The following is a 15,405-nucleotide window of genomic DNA, read 5'->3' as shown; positions in this document are numbered from 1 at the left end:
CATACATGACAGTTCTTAAAAGCTGCCTCCTCCAGGAAGCCGGTGACCACCACTGGCAGAACCAGTCACTGCTTTCTCAGTAGCCCCACACCCTCACTGCCCAGGAGCAGTTTCTTTCAGTGTAAAATGCCAGGCGGCTTAATGTGGCCACTGACAGCATGAGTTTGATCCTGGCTTTTCCACTTCCTAGCTGAGATCCCCGGCAAGTTACTTGAGCACTTTGTGCCTCAGTTTCCTTCTGGTAAATAAGAAAAGTCTGTACATTATAAGGCAGTTATGAAGATTAAATGAACTGGAATTTTTCAGCACTTAGAACTCTGGCCTATAGCAAACTCTACATAAGTGTTTTTATGGTCCAGGTCAGTGTTTTTCTAACTTGCTTTTTACTGTTACCCATAGTAACAAATATGCTTTCCATCACAATGTGTGTATGTAAATAATTTTAAAGTGGTAATTTCAAAAACATTGGTCTCTAAGAGATGATCACACTTTGTTTCCCCCATTAAAATATAAGGTACTTGGGGGACAGGGAATATAGTCTGACTCATTTTGGTCTCCAATAACTTCATTTCCTTCTTTCATTTAATTTACCAAGCTCCTATTATCTGTTCATTAGACATAAATATATATTGAGCATTTATTAGGCACTCACTATGTACCTGTTACTTACCAGCACAGATCAGACCTAGGTTGAATCAATGAATGGGTAAGGCAAGGAAAGGAGGTCCAGGGCAGAAGGAAGGGAAGAAGGGTAGGAGGGTGGAATGGGAGGAAGGGAGGAAAGGTGGAGGGGAGGAGGGAGAGGGGGAGGGTGGGAGGGCGAGAAGGAAGGAAAAGAAGGAACCCAGGTTCCCAATTGGCAGCAGTACCCACTCCCAACCCCTACGTTGCCACTTCCACCTCGGCAGGAAAGTTGCCGCTTCTCCAGCCATCCAGGGCCCCTGTACTCTTTCACTGGGGATGGAGCTGGGCACCGGTTCAGGCATCGGAGGGGTGGTGCCGGGGAACCCGCCCCCTCACCTCTTGCCCCTGGCACGGGGCGGTGACTCCAGAGCTGGGAGCCTGGCAGCGTCCTCACCCCGGGAAGGCAGGCGCCCCTCTGCGGGCGGCCCGAGCCCTGGGCCCCCTTCCCCCGGAGTTGCCCAAGACGCCGGGTGACTCCTCCCCGAGGACCCTCCCCTTCTTGGAGGCGTCACTCTCCTCACTCCTGGGTCCAGACCCCCGGCGGCTTCTCGCGCGCGACCCAAGCGGGAGACAAGTCGCGGCCACCTGCTCCGGAGCTGGGGAGCCCGGGCGCCGGGCGCCGTCCGCCCGCGCGTCGGTTCATGTGCTCTGGGCCCCATGGAGCTGCGGGTCAGCAACGCCAGCTGCGAGAATGGTGCGTACGGCAGGGTTGGGGACCAGGCGGACTCCGTGCTTCGCGCCCTCCCCTCCTTCCCACCCCTCTCCCTCGCATCCTCTCCTCCCAAGGGGGCCAAAGCTGGGGAGAGGCAGGGCCAGCACGAGGTGGCTCCCACCCAGCTTTGAAGATCAGGGTTCTGGCTGAGACTTCATTTTCATCTTCGTGGCTGGGGTGGCTGAGAGGAGGCAGGGAAGGAAAGGATGTCCCTGGGTTGAGATGGGGGGTTAGTTGGGACAGGTATTTTGTCGACAGCAGACACTCTGAGAGTTGGGGGTGGGGGATTCTGTGCTTTTAATGTACTGTTGTGCTTTTAATGTATAGTTGCTTTTAATGTATAGTTGCTTCAGGTTTAGTACCTGAGCAGTTGGGCTTTCTCTTTGGGTCAGTGGGAGGACCACCACAGGACAGTCTTGTCTTTGGAAAAGAAAGAAAAAGAATCACAGGAAGGGGTAAAGAAAGCCCATTGGCTTCCTATTGCATTCTGATCATAAAGCAGGTAGTGGACTAGGCCCTTTACCTGCATTATCTCCCTGAATCCTCTAGAAGGTAGGTAGATATTATTATTTTACTATCTTGCTATCCCCATTCTAAAGATCCAGAAACTGAGGTTCTGAACAGTTAATAATTTGCTCAAGGTAATACAGTAAGGAAATGGAATATAGATCCAGGGCTAGTGGACAGTAAAACCTCGACTCCTTCCTTGGTGTGGCTCCACTTTCCCACCTTGTCTTGGAACTGCAGGCTGTGAGATGTCCCTGTTCCTCTAACCTCTTCCCTTCTACAGTGAAGCTTTCAAAGCCAGCCCGTTAGGTGTCTGACTTTGGTTTCCTGAACAAGGCAGGACATTTTCAGCCTCACCTTTTCTCTGGGCCAGAATGTGTTCCCCAGTCCTAGCATATTCTGGAAGGGATGACAGGAATCATCTGGCCTATGCTCAGAATTGGATTACTTTGGCCATCAGCCCTCTGTCTTTTACTTTTCACTGCAGTGGGAGAACTTGACTCAATGGAGGGTGCTGAGCCCTTGGGTGCTGCAGGCTTTACTGTGATCGCCAAGTCCATCCACAGAGGGTTCTTTGGCTCCACCTGCTAGAGGTGCATCTTCAGGGAGCAGGGGAAGGGCATGGGGATGAGTTTGGTCTTCCTCTCAGGAGTCACCTCCCCTAATCCATGTCATCCCAGGCTCTGGCTCATTTCCTGGGCTCAGGGAACTCCCCAGATTCAGCTCTTGGGCAAGGAAGCCTGAGCTGGAGAAACAGGAATGAGCAGCGCAGAACAAGTCTGATTAGGGACTGAGATGCCTCTTGTCTCATCTTCCCTTGATTGTGACACGAGTTTTGGAAAGAGATCTCACACTGCAAAAGACACATGAATGTGCCCTAGTGGGTGCCGGATCCAGATCTTTCACCAGATTTTGGGGTGACCTCAGCAAGCCCTTCCCCTTCTCAGTTTCCCCAGCTGAAAATAAGAATTTAGGCTGCTTTCTAAGGGCTCTTCAAGCTCTGTTATTCATGGGTCTGTGTCATGGAAGAAAAGTCAACATTGCCCTTAGTCTGTTCCACCAAGATGCCACTCTGCACTGCAGATGTGCCAGAGCCAGAGCTGCTTGACCATGGACTTGGGGGCCCTTCCAGGCACTGGCTGGGAGTTCTAGGTAGGTGGGAGGGACACTTGGTTGAGGCTTACATCCTTGGCATAGGGACCTGGGCCTTGGTGGCACACAGCTTGAAAAAGGCTACCTCCAGAGGTCACAAACTCAGATGCCTACGAAGGCCAAGCACATGCCAGAAATTACTGAAAGGAGCCAGATAAGACTCTTGGGGAACTGCAGAAAGTATGTCCTATTTTAGGGGGCAACACTGCCCAGCTGCAGCCAGTGGTTGCCTTAGAAGAGGGCGCAATATGGTGAGCAGATCTGATTTTTCGCCATAGCCTCACACCTGAATTTTCATGGAAAATCTCCCAATTTTTAAATATTTTCTATTTTAAAATGCCTCTTAGGGCCAGGCACGGTGGCTCACGTCTGTGATCCCAGTGCTTTGGGAGGCTGAGGCAGGAGGATAGCTTGAGGCTAGGAGGTCAAGACCACCCTGGGCAACACAGCGAGACCCCCCCCATCTCTACCCAAAAAACAAAAACAAACAAACAAAAAGCCTCTTAGGAGGCCAGATGCTACCTGCTTTATTGAGGTATGTGTGGTGGTTAAGAGCACGGGCTTTGGCATCATATAAGCTTAGAATCTGACACTGGCTTCACTACTTAGTACCCATGTTTTGGCTTTGGGCAGGTTACTAAACTTATCAGAGCTTTGGTTTCTTCAACTAAAAGCCTAGAAATGATTGTTGTGCCTGTTTCCAAGTGGTCGCTAGAGACCCTCCTGGAAAACCCCAGAGCAGAGGACCATGTGAGTGGTAGCACTGGAGAATTATTGGCTATTCTTTGCAGTTTCATTGAACTTGTGTACTTCTTCTGACTGAGGGTGCCCCTGTGCCCAGGTTTGTGTCTGGCATGTGGTGGTACAAATCTGTTCTGGTCATGCAAAGAAAGCCCCTAGCTAGAGTGAGCACTCACTGAACATTATTATTTTTGGATGGAGGCACAGTATATGGGTATAGCGCTGCAGTAGCAGAAGCACAGGATTTGAAACAGTGGCCAATTCCAATATTTTAAAAGTGTGCAAATGTCCCCAGTGTGACTCTCTCACCATGGTCTTCTCATCCAGGTTCCCTGCTCCACCTCCACTGCTCCTCCCAAGAAGTCCTGTGCCAGATTGTCGGTGACTTCAGCCCTGAGGTGCCCAGCAATGCCACCTTTCACAGCTGGCAGGAAAGGCTCCGGCAGAACTATGGCTTCTACATCGGCCTGGGCCTGGCCTTCCTGTCCAGCTTCCTCATCGGCAGCAGCGTCATCCTCAAGAAGAAAGGCCTCCTGCGACTCGTGGCCACGGGAGCCACGAGAGCTGGTAGGTTCCTAGGCCAGGAAAGGATGGGGCACAGGGCAGCTGAACCCTCACAGGGGCCAGGGCTGCAGTCTAAGAGGATGGACTCGGCGAGATACAAAAGGCTCATTGTCAACCCTGTCTGGAATCCCACCTGCCAACAGGGTTAGGGTTTAGGGTTAAAAAGGAGGGTCTCCAACCGGAGGTCTCAGTTCAGAGATCCAGCAGGAGGACTTCCTTTAGAATCCAATTTCCTGAGACCTTCATGGTGTGTTTATTCTAGGAGGGAAGGGACAAGTCTCAGGACCAAGAATCAGATACTGCAGGTCTGGTCTTGGTCTTACTTCCTACCAACGTCATCACAGGCAAGTCACAGCTTCTCTGCAAAATGGGAATAGCTACCTCTGCTGAGAGCAATGTCAGACGCTAGTGTACCCTCACTTGTCATCCAATTGAGCTCCCTTCTGGGCTGCCAGAAAATGGTGAGGTCTCTGACCCCACGGGATTTGCTTGTTTGGGAAATAAGATGTTTTTCCATGAAACAGTGCTTAAGAAAAGGAATCCTGTACAAAAGGACTCATTCATTTAATCACTATTTATCACATGCCTGCTGTATGCCAGGGACAATGCTAGACATGGCGATTCAGTGTCCTCATGGAACCTTCAGTCAAGTGGCAGAGACAGATGAGTCAGTAGGCAGTTGTTTTATCATGTGTTAAGTGCCATCATGGGGAAAACACAGCCTGCTATGGGGGAATATTTTGGAGGGGTGTGTAAAACCCAGACTCAGGAGATTAGGGGAGGTTTTTCTAGAAGAGATGATCTCTAAACTGAGACTTAGATGATGAGGAGACAGCAAGGTAAAAGGGGAAAGAGGGAGACAGTGTTCCAGGCAGAAGGAATAATATGTGCAAAGGCTCAGAGGTGAGAGAACTTGAGTGATATTAGAAATCGAAAGTCGTTCAGGATGGCAGGAGCAGGAGGGGTGCATGGTGAGCGAAGGGCCAGCTTATGAAGGGTCTTGTAAACGGAAGCACAGAGCCTAAGTGCAATTGTTAGGTGACTGAAAGGTTTTAGGCAGGGGAGTGACACAGACTAATTTGCAATTTGAAAAGATCCCTGGTTTCTGGGTGAAGAACGGATTAGGGGACAAGCCTGGAGCCTGGGAGGCCAAGTAGGTGAGCAAAAGGACAGAACTTGGGCCTGGAAGATGGAAACAGGAATGGAGACAAGTGGCGGATTCCAGAGCTAGTTTTTGAAGGTAGAGCTTACCAGCTTTGATACAGGTTGGCTTCAAGCAAGGAGGGGCGGAGGAAGAAGTCAAGGATGACTCATGCTTTTGACTTGAGCAACTGGGGAGATGAAGGTGCTATTTCTTGAGATGAAGAGTGTCGAAGGAGGAACAGGTTTATGGGAAGATGATGCATTCAGGTTTGGACATGTTCAATTTAATGTTTCTATGGGATGTTGCACTTTGGAAGCAGACTATTAGGGTTCTAATTCTGGTTCCTCAATTCCTGGTGATTCAATTCTGGGCTAGAAAAGTGTCCATTTCTATGCCTCAGTTTCCTCATCTATAAAATGGAGATAAGAATAGTACCAGCCTGAAGGGTTATAAGAAAATGCAACATAGTTAGAATCATACCTAGCACAGAGTAGCACTAGTATTGGCATTACTATTATCTCAGTCAGAGGTTCCCACAGTTGGAGGTACCAGTGTAAACACTAGCACTAGTACTGGTATTACTGTTTTCTCAGTGGGAGGTTCCCACAGCTAGACGTACAGGTCTAGAGCCCATGTGGGCTGCAAAATGAATAGCTGTAAAGTGCAGGGATGAAGCCAGGAACAATGGTTATTACTATGCCACCCTTCACTTCTAGACAAGTGTTCGAAAGGCCAGAGAACTCCCAGAGTGCCAGGGAAATTTCTGCTTGTGCTCAGAGAAGGTATCATCGACCATTCAGAATGACAGCTTCCCTGGAATAGGTTTTTTTCTCCAATCTGCTATTTCAGTATCTTCGGTGATTTCAACCCTTAGAGTAGAATGCTCTCAGAGTTCTTAACATTTACGGGAAATTCTGACCTTTTTTAGGAACCCGATGAAAACAAGAAACCTTTTCCTTAGAAAAGTGGGCATTCCCAAAAAGCAACATAAGAGTTTTGGATTTGGCCGAGACGGGCGGATCACGAGGTCAGGAGATCGAGACCATCCTGGCTAACACAGTGAAACCCCGTCTCTACTAAAAAATACAAAAAACTAGCCGGGCGCGGTGGCGGGCGCCTGTAGTCCCAGCTACTCGGGAGGCTGAGGCAGGAGAATGGCGTGAACCCGGGAGGCGGAGCTTGCAGTGAGCTGAGATCGGCCACTGCACTCCAGCCTGGGTGACAGAGCGAGACTCCGTCTCAAAAAAAAAAAAAAAGAGTTTTGGATTTGTACGAAACTGTCTCAAACCCATCTATCGTCATCCATCACTATCGTCATCCTTGTTGCTAATGTTATTGAGTATTGACTATGTGCCAGGTCCTGAACAAAGCAGACACAGTTCCTGGCTTTGCGGAGCTTCCATTTTACTGGGTGAAATGTCATAAAATAAGAAGATCAACTAAAATTATAAACAACAATGCCATGAAAGAGAAGAGCTGCGCAGTAAGAGAACCCCAGCTGGGTGCAGTCACTCACACCTGTAATCTCAGCACTTTGGGAGGCTGAGGTGTCAGGATCATTTGAGTCCAAGAGTTTGAGACCAGTCTGGGCAACATAGCGTGACCCCATCTGTACAGAAAAATTTTTTAAATTAGCCAGGCATGGTGGCATATGACTGTAGTCCCAGCTACTCAGGAGGCTGAGATGGGAGGATCCCTTGAGCCCAGGAGTTTGAGGCTTCATTTAGTTATGATCGTGCCACTGCACACTCCAGCCTGGGCGACCAAGCGAGACCCTGTAGTTGGGGAGGGAGGGAAGGAAAAAGGTAAGGAAGAAAGGAGGGAAAAGGGAGGGAGGGAAGGAAGAGAGAGAGAAAGGAAAGAAGAAAGGAATGAAGGAAAGGATGGAGGGAGGCAGGGAGACAGGGAACTCCAACAGGAAATAATAGAAATCAGGGAGTCAGGGATGGCATCATAGGGGAAGCAACAGTCACATAGCAACCTGTAGAGTGAGTGTAAGTTTAGGCAAATATTAGGAAGAGTATTCTGGACACAGGGAAAGCATGTGCAAAGGCCTCCAGGCAGAAAAGAGCTCATCATTTTTGGAGAGCTAGGAGAGAGGAGAAGAGTGGCAGGAGATGTGCTTGGACAGGTGAGCAGAGCCAAGACTATGCATGGTCTTGTTAAGGATTCTGGTCTTTATCTTGAGAGCACTCAGAAGCCATTGGTTAGCCATAAGCTGAGGAGTGACATAATCTGATTTTTTTTTTTTTTTTTTTTTTTTGAGGCATAGTCTCACTCTGTCACCCACGCTGGAGTGCAGTGGCGCGATCTCGGCTCACTGCAATCTCCGCCTCCCAGGTTCATGCCATTCTCCTGCCTCAGCCTCCAGAGTAGCTGGGACTACAGGCACGTGCCACCACGCCTGGCTAATTTTTAGTAGAGTTGGGGTTTCACTGTGTTAGCCAGGATGGTCTTGATCTCCTGACCTTGTGATCTGCCCGCCTTGGCCTCCCAAAGTGCTGGGATTACAGGTGTGAGCCACCATGCTCGGCCCTGATTTGCATTCTTAAAAGACCACTGGTTAACATGAAAAGAAAAATAGGTTATTAAAGGGTCAAGAGTGGAACTAGAGTAACTATGAAGGAGGCTGTTGCCTCAACCTGGAGCAGGGATGACAGTGCCTTGGTGTAGCGGGTGGCAGTTGAGTGGACCCATGCGAGATGCTTTTTGGAGACAGAGTTACCAGTTGCAGAAGGAGAGAGAGAAGAGTCACAGAGCAGTTCCCTGGTTTCTGGCTTAAGCAACCAGATAAATGAGAGTGCCACTTACTGTGTTTCATTTGGCAGGTGGGTGGGGAACATTTCAAACCAAGAGCTCCACTTAGGACAGAGATTGAGATGCCTGTGAGAAATCCAAGAGGAGATGTGAAGCAAGCAGTTGGATATACACCTGGACTCAGAAGGAAGGTCCAGGCTGCAGATACAGAGGCACCAGGTATAGATGGTATTTAAAACTTTAGGAACAAATGAACCTACCCAGGAGAAGGCCCAGAACCAAGCCTCAAGCTTGGAGCAGCCCTTAGAAGCCGGGGAGTGAGCAGAGAGTTAGGAAAGGTGCCTGAGAAAGTGTGGCCAAGTGCCGTCCTAACTTTGTGTCCATTCCCTCCACAGTGGACGGAGGCTTCGGCTACCTGAAAGATACAATGTGGTGGGCTGGATTTCTCACCAGTAAGTGGGTTGTTTGCTACTAATAACAGTGGCCTATTGATAGCAGGGCCAGAGACAAAGGGAGGGGTGGGTGGGGCGTTTTTGTCTCTAGTATGGCAAGTGTCCACCTGAGGCCCAGATTCCCAGGGGAAAATCTTGACAACCCTTGCAGGGAGAACATCTCACCCTCAAAGCCAGTCTTCATCCATGAAGCGTCCACTCCCAGAGAGGTCTGCACACAGCTGGCAACAATGAAGGTGTATTTTCTCAACTTCCCTTTAAACATAGCTCCATAGCTCTGTTGGTAGTGGACTCTTGACTTCTACATGGTAGAAGCTGGAACTCCTAGGCCAACTTCCCCCAGTCCACAGGCAGTTAATGTGCTGGCCCACTTAGAACATAGCTGGTCCGTTACTTAAAGTTTGCCCAAATTTGCATACTCACACATTTCCCCCACTTTCCACCCATCGTCTCCTGCTATCAAACCCTGACTCTTTTAGGTGGAAAATAACCAGGTTTCTATTCGTAATCCCCCTACATCAAGTTTTGATCCCCATCTCAACCAGAGCTATCCCAGTGACAATCTCCTTTTAAAGGGGAGACCCAGGTCGTTCTCTATCAGCAGAGAGATGGAAAAGACACTTTTCCGATAACCGCAGCTATCACATATTGAGCGCTTACTGTGTGCTAAACTTTCTAAGTGTTATCCTGTATATTAACTCAGGAGTTTACAAATTGGAAAACTCGGAAGGAGAGAAAAGACTTGCCCCCTTGGGAATGTCAGATTTTTCTCTTTTTTTTTCTATTTGAGATGGAGTTCCACTTTTGTTGCCCAGGCTGGAGTGCAATGGCACGATCTCGGCTCACCACAACCTCCACCTCCGGGTTCAAGTGATTCTCCTACCTCAGCCTCCCGAATAGCTGGGATTACAGGCATGCGCCACCATGCCCGGCTAATTTTTTTTTTTTTTTTTGTATTTTTCATAGAGATGGGGTTTTCTCCATGTTGGTCAGGCTGGTCTCGAACTCCCAACCTCAGGTCATCCGCCCGCTTTGGCCTCCAAAAGCACTGGGATTACAGGTGTGAACCACCGCACCCAGCTGGGAATGTCAGGCTTTTCTAATCACCTGCTTGTAGTTCTAGACTCTTCACAATTCCCCTGGAAAAGAGGGGTCCATGGACCAATTGGTACCTGGAGAATCAATAATTGTAACTGTTTCTTCCTTTGATAATTAACACTTCCTAGAATTTAAATTAAAGATCTAGTCCAAAATACTGGCAGTCCCTGAGACAAATTTGGGCCCGAACTAGAAGCCACGAGGCCTAAAGAACAAGAGGGCTTCTACCCCATAGCATGTCATGTGACCTTAGGCTCGGGGCCTTAGCTTCACCGTCTTTAAAATGGAAGGATCCGATCTGGATAGATTGGGACTGACGTTTGATCAGACTCTCCAGGGAGAGAGTGTACGGATCAGGATTTTAAGGAATGCTGGTCTGGGATTCTCTAGCTGGTTGCACACGGAATGATTCATCTGGAATGGAGATGGTGCTTCTGCGCCATGCTAGCCTCTTTTCTCTCTTCATTTCCTAGTGGCTGCTGGAGAAGTTGCCAACTTTGGAGCCTATGCATTTGCACCTGCAACGGTCGTCACGCCTCTGGGAGCACTGAGTGTCCTCATAAGGTTATTGTCCCCTCTCTAGCCCTCTCTTATTCTATTCCGTTTTCAGTTTGTTGAGGCCTGGAATGCCAAGTGGGATCGACTGCCAGTTGGCAATCAGGGACCTGGGTTAGTCTCAGCCTCCAGAAAGAGGCAGTGTGCCGTTCAGAGCTATAGACCCTGGGACTGACTGGGTCATAGAGAGGCAGGCCAAGCCCAAACCAGTTGGAAGGGCTCCCACCGTCGACAGGCTGAACGGTGCATGTGAGTATTTTGGTGCCGCAATAGATGCAGCATACAAGTTAAGAGCATGTGCTCCGGATTAACACTGCCTTAGCTCTAATCCTCGCTCTGCCACTTAGTAGTTATGTTACCATAGGCAAGTCATGTAAGCTACTTAGTCACTCAAAGCCTCATTTTTTCCATCTGCAAAATGAGGATGGCAATAATACCTACTGGAGGCATTGTTCTGAGGATTGAATGAGATAATGCACAGAAAATGCACCATACAGAGCTGGTACCAAACAATAACCACGGCTGTCACATAGTGAGGGCTTAGTATGTGCTGAACATTCTGAATGTATCCTGCGTATTAACTCATTTAATCCTCACAGCATCCCTAGTTGAGCCCAACAGAGGTTAAGCAACTTGGCCAAAGTCACCAGGTTCTAAGAGGTCAGGCAGGATTCTAACCCAGGCAGTCTTAATTCGAAAGTCAGTGGGCTTAATGCTATGCCACGTTGCCTCTCAAGTAAACACTCAACAAATGTTTGATAGTTTTAAAAATAATTGATACTAAATGTCTGTGCTTCCCGCTGCCCCCTGAGCTACAAACACAGAGCCAGCTCCTCTGTGGGGGTCCTGGAGCCTCATTTGAAGGAGACTAACCTTGGCCTAACCTTGGAACACTGGTAAATCCTAGCACACCACACCCAGTACCCATCATTTGTTTTACCGTCTTGATGAAAATTTTGCAACATTTGCACACTCAAAAACCAAATAGAACTCATGCTGTACAACTGGCCTGACTCATGCTGTGTAACTGGCCTAACATAGCTGATGTAGCTGTGATACTATAATTGCATATCTGATTAGTTTGCAAATTCCTACTCCAGGGAAGCTGGAAGAGCCATGAAATCCTTGTGTGTGACCCCTGCCTGCATGAATAATCTCTTGAATGGGACATTGTGGCCAAAATGTATTTGGTAGTTTCAGAGAAAAGACGGAAGACAGACAAGAGAGCTTAGATATCAATCTCCTCTTACCTGATAACTTGAAGCAGGATTTCTGAGGCTAATTGTGTCCCGAGACAGCCAATAGGTTTTTACCCTAAACTAATGCCACCTTTGTGAAGAGACAGAAGCATGCCCCTGAGATCATATGAGGCTTGCCCATGATTTTTTCCCCTTACTTTCTCGCCTCTGCTGGCTCGGCTCAAGGATGTGAGGGGAATGGAAATCATGTCACCACGGCGCGACAAGGAACTGGAGATAATTTGCCCAGAAATCAAAGACTCAGGGAAGTCACAAGGATCCTCTTCAATGAGGCATAGAAGAAAACCCATGAGCTTTATAATTAGAAAGGACTCGAGCTCAATTCCTGGTTCCACTACTTGCTAGTCATTTGAACTTGCCAAGTCATTTTAACTTCTTTGAGATTCAGTCTTCTCATCTATCAACTGGAGATAGTATATTTCACTTTGCAAAGAATTGTGAGATGCTAGTGAGGTAGACGGGAAGTTCCTAGCACCATACATAGTAGGTAATAAATGCCTAAGATATGGTATCTGTGATTGTCACTAAGGTTGTTTATATTGGCTTATACAAATGAAAGAAATAATAGATTTGTTATGGATGACCCGAGGAGCAGAGATGGAGCAAAAAAATAGAAATTACCAGGAGGCATATTTTTGGTAAATGATTAGAGCAAATCTACAACAGTCTCATTTGGCTTGTGAAGGGGTGGGCTCTCTGCCACCAGAGGTGTCTATAAGTCAAAGCTGAGAGCCATCTGTTGGCGGTGCTAAGAGAGGATGTGTCCATTGGGCAGGCAGTGTGACAAGAGCATTCTGAAGTGTTCTTCCAACTCTTCTGTTTGGGAATACTTTCAGTCTCTAAAATGGTAGAAATTCACCTGCATTTCTATTCCCCCAGCAAATATTCTAACACTCCCAGAAATGAGTTTCTATATAAACCATTTTTTGCGCCCCCCCCCCCAGGAGAACTGAGGGTGGTGGGAAGCACAGATATTTCGTATCAATTATTTTTAAAACTATCAGACATTTGATGAGTGTTTACTTGAGTGACAACGTGGCATAGCAGTTAAGCCCCCTGACTCTGGAATTAGACTGCCTGGATTAGAATTCTGGCCTGGTCTCTTAGAACCTGGTGACCCTGGCCAAGTTGCTTAACCTCTCTTGGCCTCAGCTAGGGATGCTGTGAGGATTAAATGAGTAAATACACGAGATGCATTCAGAATGTTCAGCACATACTAAGCCCTCCATATGTGACAGCTGTGTTTATTCTTTGGTACCAGCTCTATACTGTGCATTTTCTGTGCATTACCTCATTTAGTTCCTGAAAACAATGCCCCCCCTGGATATTATTAGCATCCCCATTTTGCAGACGGGGACAACGAGGCTTAGGGTGGTCACATGACTTGCCCATGGTAACGTAAGTTTTTTTGGAAGAAAAACTTCCATGTGAGAGAGTAGTGAGTTCTGATCTGTTGTTCCCTAGGAGTGCTTGCTCAGGCCCAATTTTTCTTTGGGATTCTGGGACAGGCATATCTGCTCTAATCCCCTTCTCCCATTTCCATGTGCAGTGCCATCCTCTCCTCATATTTCCTGGGAGAGAGTCTGAACCTGTTGGGGAAGCTGGGCTGCGTGATCTGTGTGGCCGGCAGCACGGTGATGGTGATACATGCCCCTGAGGAAGAGAAGGTCACCACCATCATGGAGATGGCTTCCAAGATGAAAGACACAGGTAGACTCCAAGTCCCCGAAGAGCAGGAAAATACTGGAGGTTGAACGCCCCCCACTGCCCCATAAAAGGTCACATTGGGCCGGGCGCGGTGGCTCACGCCTGTAATCCTAGCACTTTGGGAGGCCAAGGCGGGCAGATCACGAGGTCAGGAGATCGAGACCATCCTAGCTAACACAGTGAAACCCCGTCTCTACTAAAACTACAAAAAATTAGCCAGGCGTGGTGGCAGGTGCCTGTAGTCCCAGCTACTTAGAGGCTGAGGCAGGAGAATGGCACGAACCCGGGAGGCGGAGCTGCAGTGAACCGAGATGGTGCCACTGTACACCAGCCTGGGTGACAGAGGGAGACTCCGTCTCCAACAACAACAAAAAATTCAGATTGGGTTCTGACCATCTCAGGTGCTGCCACCTAGAGGAGAAGGCAAGCTAAAGAAGAAACATTAATGGGCTGGTACTTGTTAGTGAGGCTAGCTTAAAGGCTTCCAGGCCTGGTATGTATGGGTACCATTAATAAGTGTTTATTATGTGCCAGGCACTGTTATGAATGCTTTATATACATTATCTCACTGAATCCCACAGAACAGCTTTATGAGGATGATCCTGTTCTTGGTTCTCTTTTACAAATGGGGAAACTGAATTCTTGGGGGTTTAACAACCTAACCAAGTTATTAGAAAGTCATGAAGCTGGGACTGGAACCCGTGTTTGTCTGACTCTAGAGCCCACAATCTTAATACTACCTCCCACTGCCATGAGTCTGGGCCCTAGACACTGCCTGCACCCTCCACAGCTGGGTGATCCTTCTCCTTCTCCTCCCAAAGGGTTCATCGTGTTTGCTGTGCTTCTGCTGGTGTCATGCCTCATCCTCATCTTTGTCATCGCCCCACGTTATGGGCAAAGGAATATCCTCATCTACATCATCATCTGCTCTGTGATCGGGGCCTTCTCTGTGGCTGCTGTCAAGGGGCTGGGCATCACCATCAAGAACTTCTTCCAGGGGCTGCCAGTTGTCAGGCACCCGCTCCCCTACATCCTGTCCCTCATCCTGGCACTGTCCCTCAGCACTCAGGTCAACTTCCTTAACAGGGCACTGGACATTTTCAACACCTCCCTGGTGTTCCCCATCTACTACGTGTTCTTCACCACGGTGGTCGTTACCTCGTCCATCATTCTCTTCAAGGAGTGGTACAGCATGTCTGCTGTGGACATTGCGGGCACCCTCTCGGGCTTTGTCACCATCATCCTGGGTGTGTTCATGCTGCATGCTTTCAAAGACCTGGACATCAGCTGCGCTAGCTTGCCCCACATGCACAAAAACCCACCCCCTTCTCCCACCCCAGAACCCCCTGTCATTAGACTGGAAGACAAGAATGTCCTTGTGGACAATATAGAACTCGCCAGCACCTCATCGCCAGAAGAGAAACCCAAAGTATTTATAATCCATTCTTGAAGCTTGCAATATGTGAGTGAGAGGATGAGCCCAGTGGTACAGCCTGACCTCCCAATTTCAAAACCACCTGGTTATTTTCCAGTGCAACTGTTACCAATAGGCTCTCTTTTCTTGAGAAGTTCATTTATACCTCATCACTGTTTCCAGGAGAAACATCTCTACCCAAATAGCAGTGGTGGCAGAACTTTCTGGAAACAGACTCAGTGACCAAATACCCAAGTTTACATCAGTGCCTGCAGGTCCCCTGGACCTCCCTTCTCATTCATTCTTGCGGTGCCATCTCTATGCCATTGGGAAGAAGGTGGAATCTGACCCATTGAATGTAGCACAGTCCAAGGACTTCCTGAGATATTGGTCATTGGGAGTTCCTTTACACCAATTCTCCTCCTGAGACGGAATCTCTGCTGTTGTTGTTGTTGTTGTTGTTGTTGTTGTTGTTGTTGTTTAGCCCAAGAATGACATAGAGCTGGCTCCCAGAGGCCCAAAGGGCGATTGGCCATGCCTCCCTATCCAGAGCTGATAGGGACACAACCAATGTAAAATATCCTGTTGCTCTTGTCACTTCCTCTTTGGAGGCAGAAGCAAGGCCTCAGCTGACCTTCTTACTGTGAAAGCCACTTGAT

General features: G+C 48.3%; 1 protein-coding gene and 1 long non-coding RNA gene across 2 annotated transcripts in view; one reads left to right on the top strand and one right to left on the bottom strand.

Moving 5' to 3' along the window:
- LOC103244868 (uncharacterized) overlaps positions 1–1,127 on the bottom strand; it is a 17,717-nt gene extending 16,590 nt beyond the window's left edge. The window contains exon 1 of the long non-coding RNA XR_501765.3: positions 1,021–1,127. This is a non-coding gene — a long non-coding RNA (uncharacterized lncRNA). The remainder of the gene's footprint in view (positions 1–1,020) is intronic.
- NIPAL4 (NIPA like domain containing 4) lies at positions 1,126–15,405 on the top strand. The gene is made up of 6 exons (XM_008015621.3): positions 1,126–1,378; positions 4,124–4,363; positions 8,657–8,713; positions 10,285–10,375; positions 13,175–13,335; positions 14,154–15,405. The coding sequence occupies exons 1-6, from the start codon at positions 1,342–1,344 to the stop codon at positions 14,780–14,782; spliced, it is 1,215 nt and encodes a 404-aa protein (XP_008013812.3). The 5' UTR covers positions 1,126–1,341; the 3' UTR covers positions 14,783–15,405.

The sequence above is a fragment of the Chlorocebus sabaeus genome, chromosome 23, assembly GCF_047675955.1.
Source record: "Chlorocebus sabaeus isolate Y175 chromosome 23, mChlSab1.0.hap1, whole genome shotgun sequence".
NCBI lineage: Eukaryota > Metazoa > Chordata > Mammalia > Primates > Cercopithecidae > Chlorocebus > Chlorocebus sabaeus.
Note: the sequence above shows the minus strand (reverse complement) of the source record. Positions and strands in the feature narration are given on the sequence as shown.

Bases quoted from the DNA above. Each gene is read 5' to 3' on its own strand.
- NIPAL4 (XM_008015621.3), top strand. From the start codon at position 1,342: ATGGAGCTGCGGGTCAGCAACGCCAGCTGCGAGAATG. The intron at 4,364-8,656 runs GTAGGTTCCTAG...TTCCCTCCACAG, and splicing joins CACGGGAGCCACGAGAGCTG to TGGACGGAGGCTTCGGCTAC. The intron at 10,376-13,174 runs GTTATTGTCCCC...TTCCATGTGCAG, and splicing joins GCACTGAGTGTCCTCATAAG to TGCCATCCTCTCCTCATATT.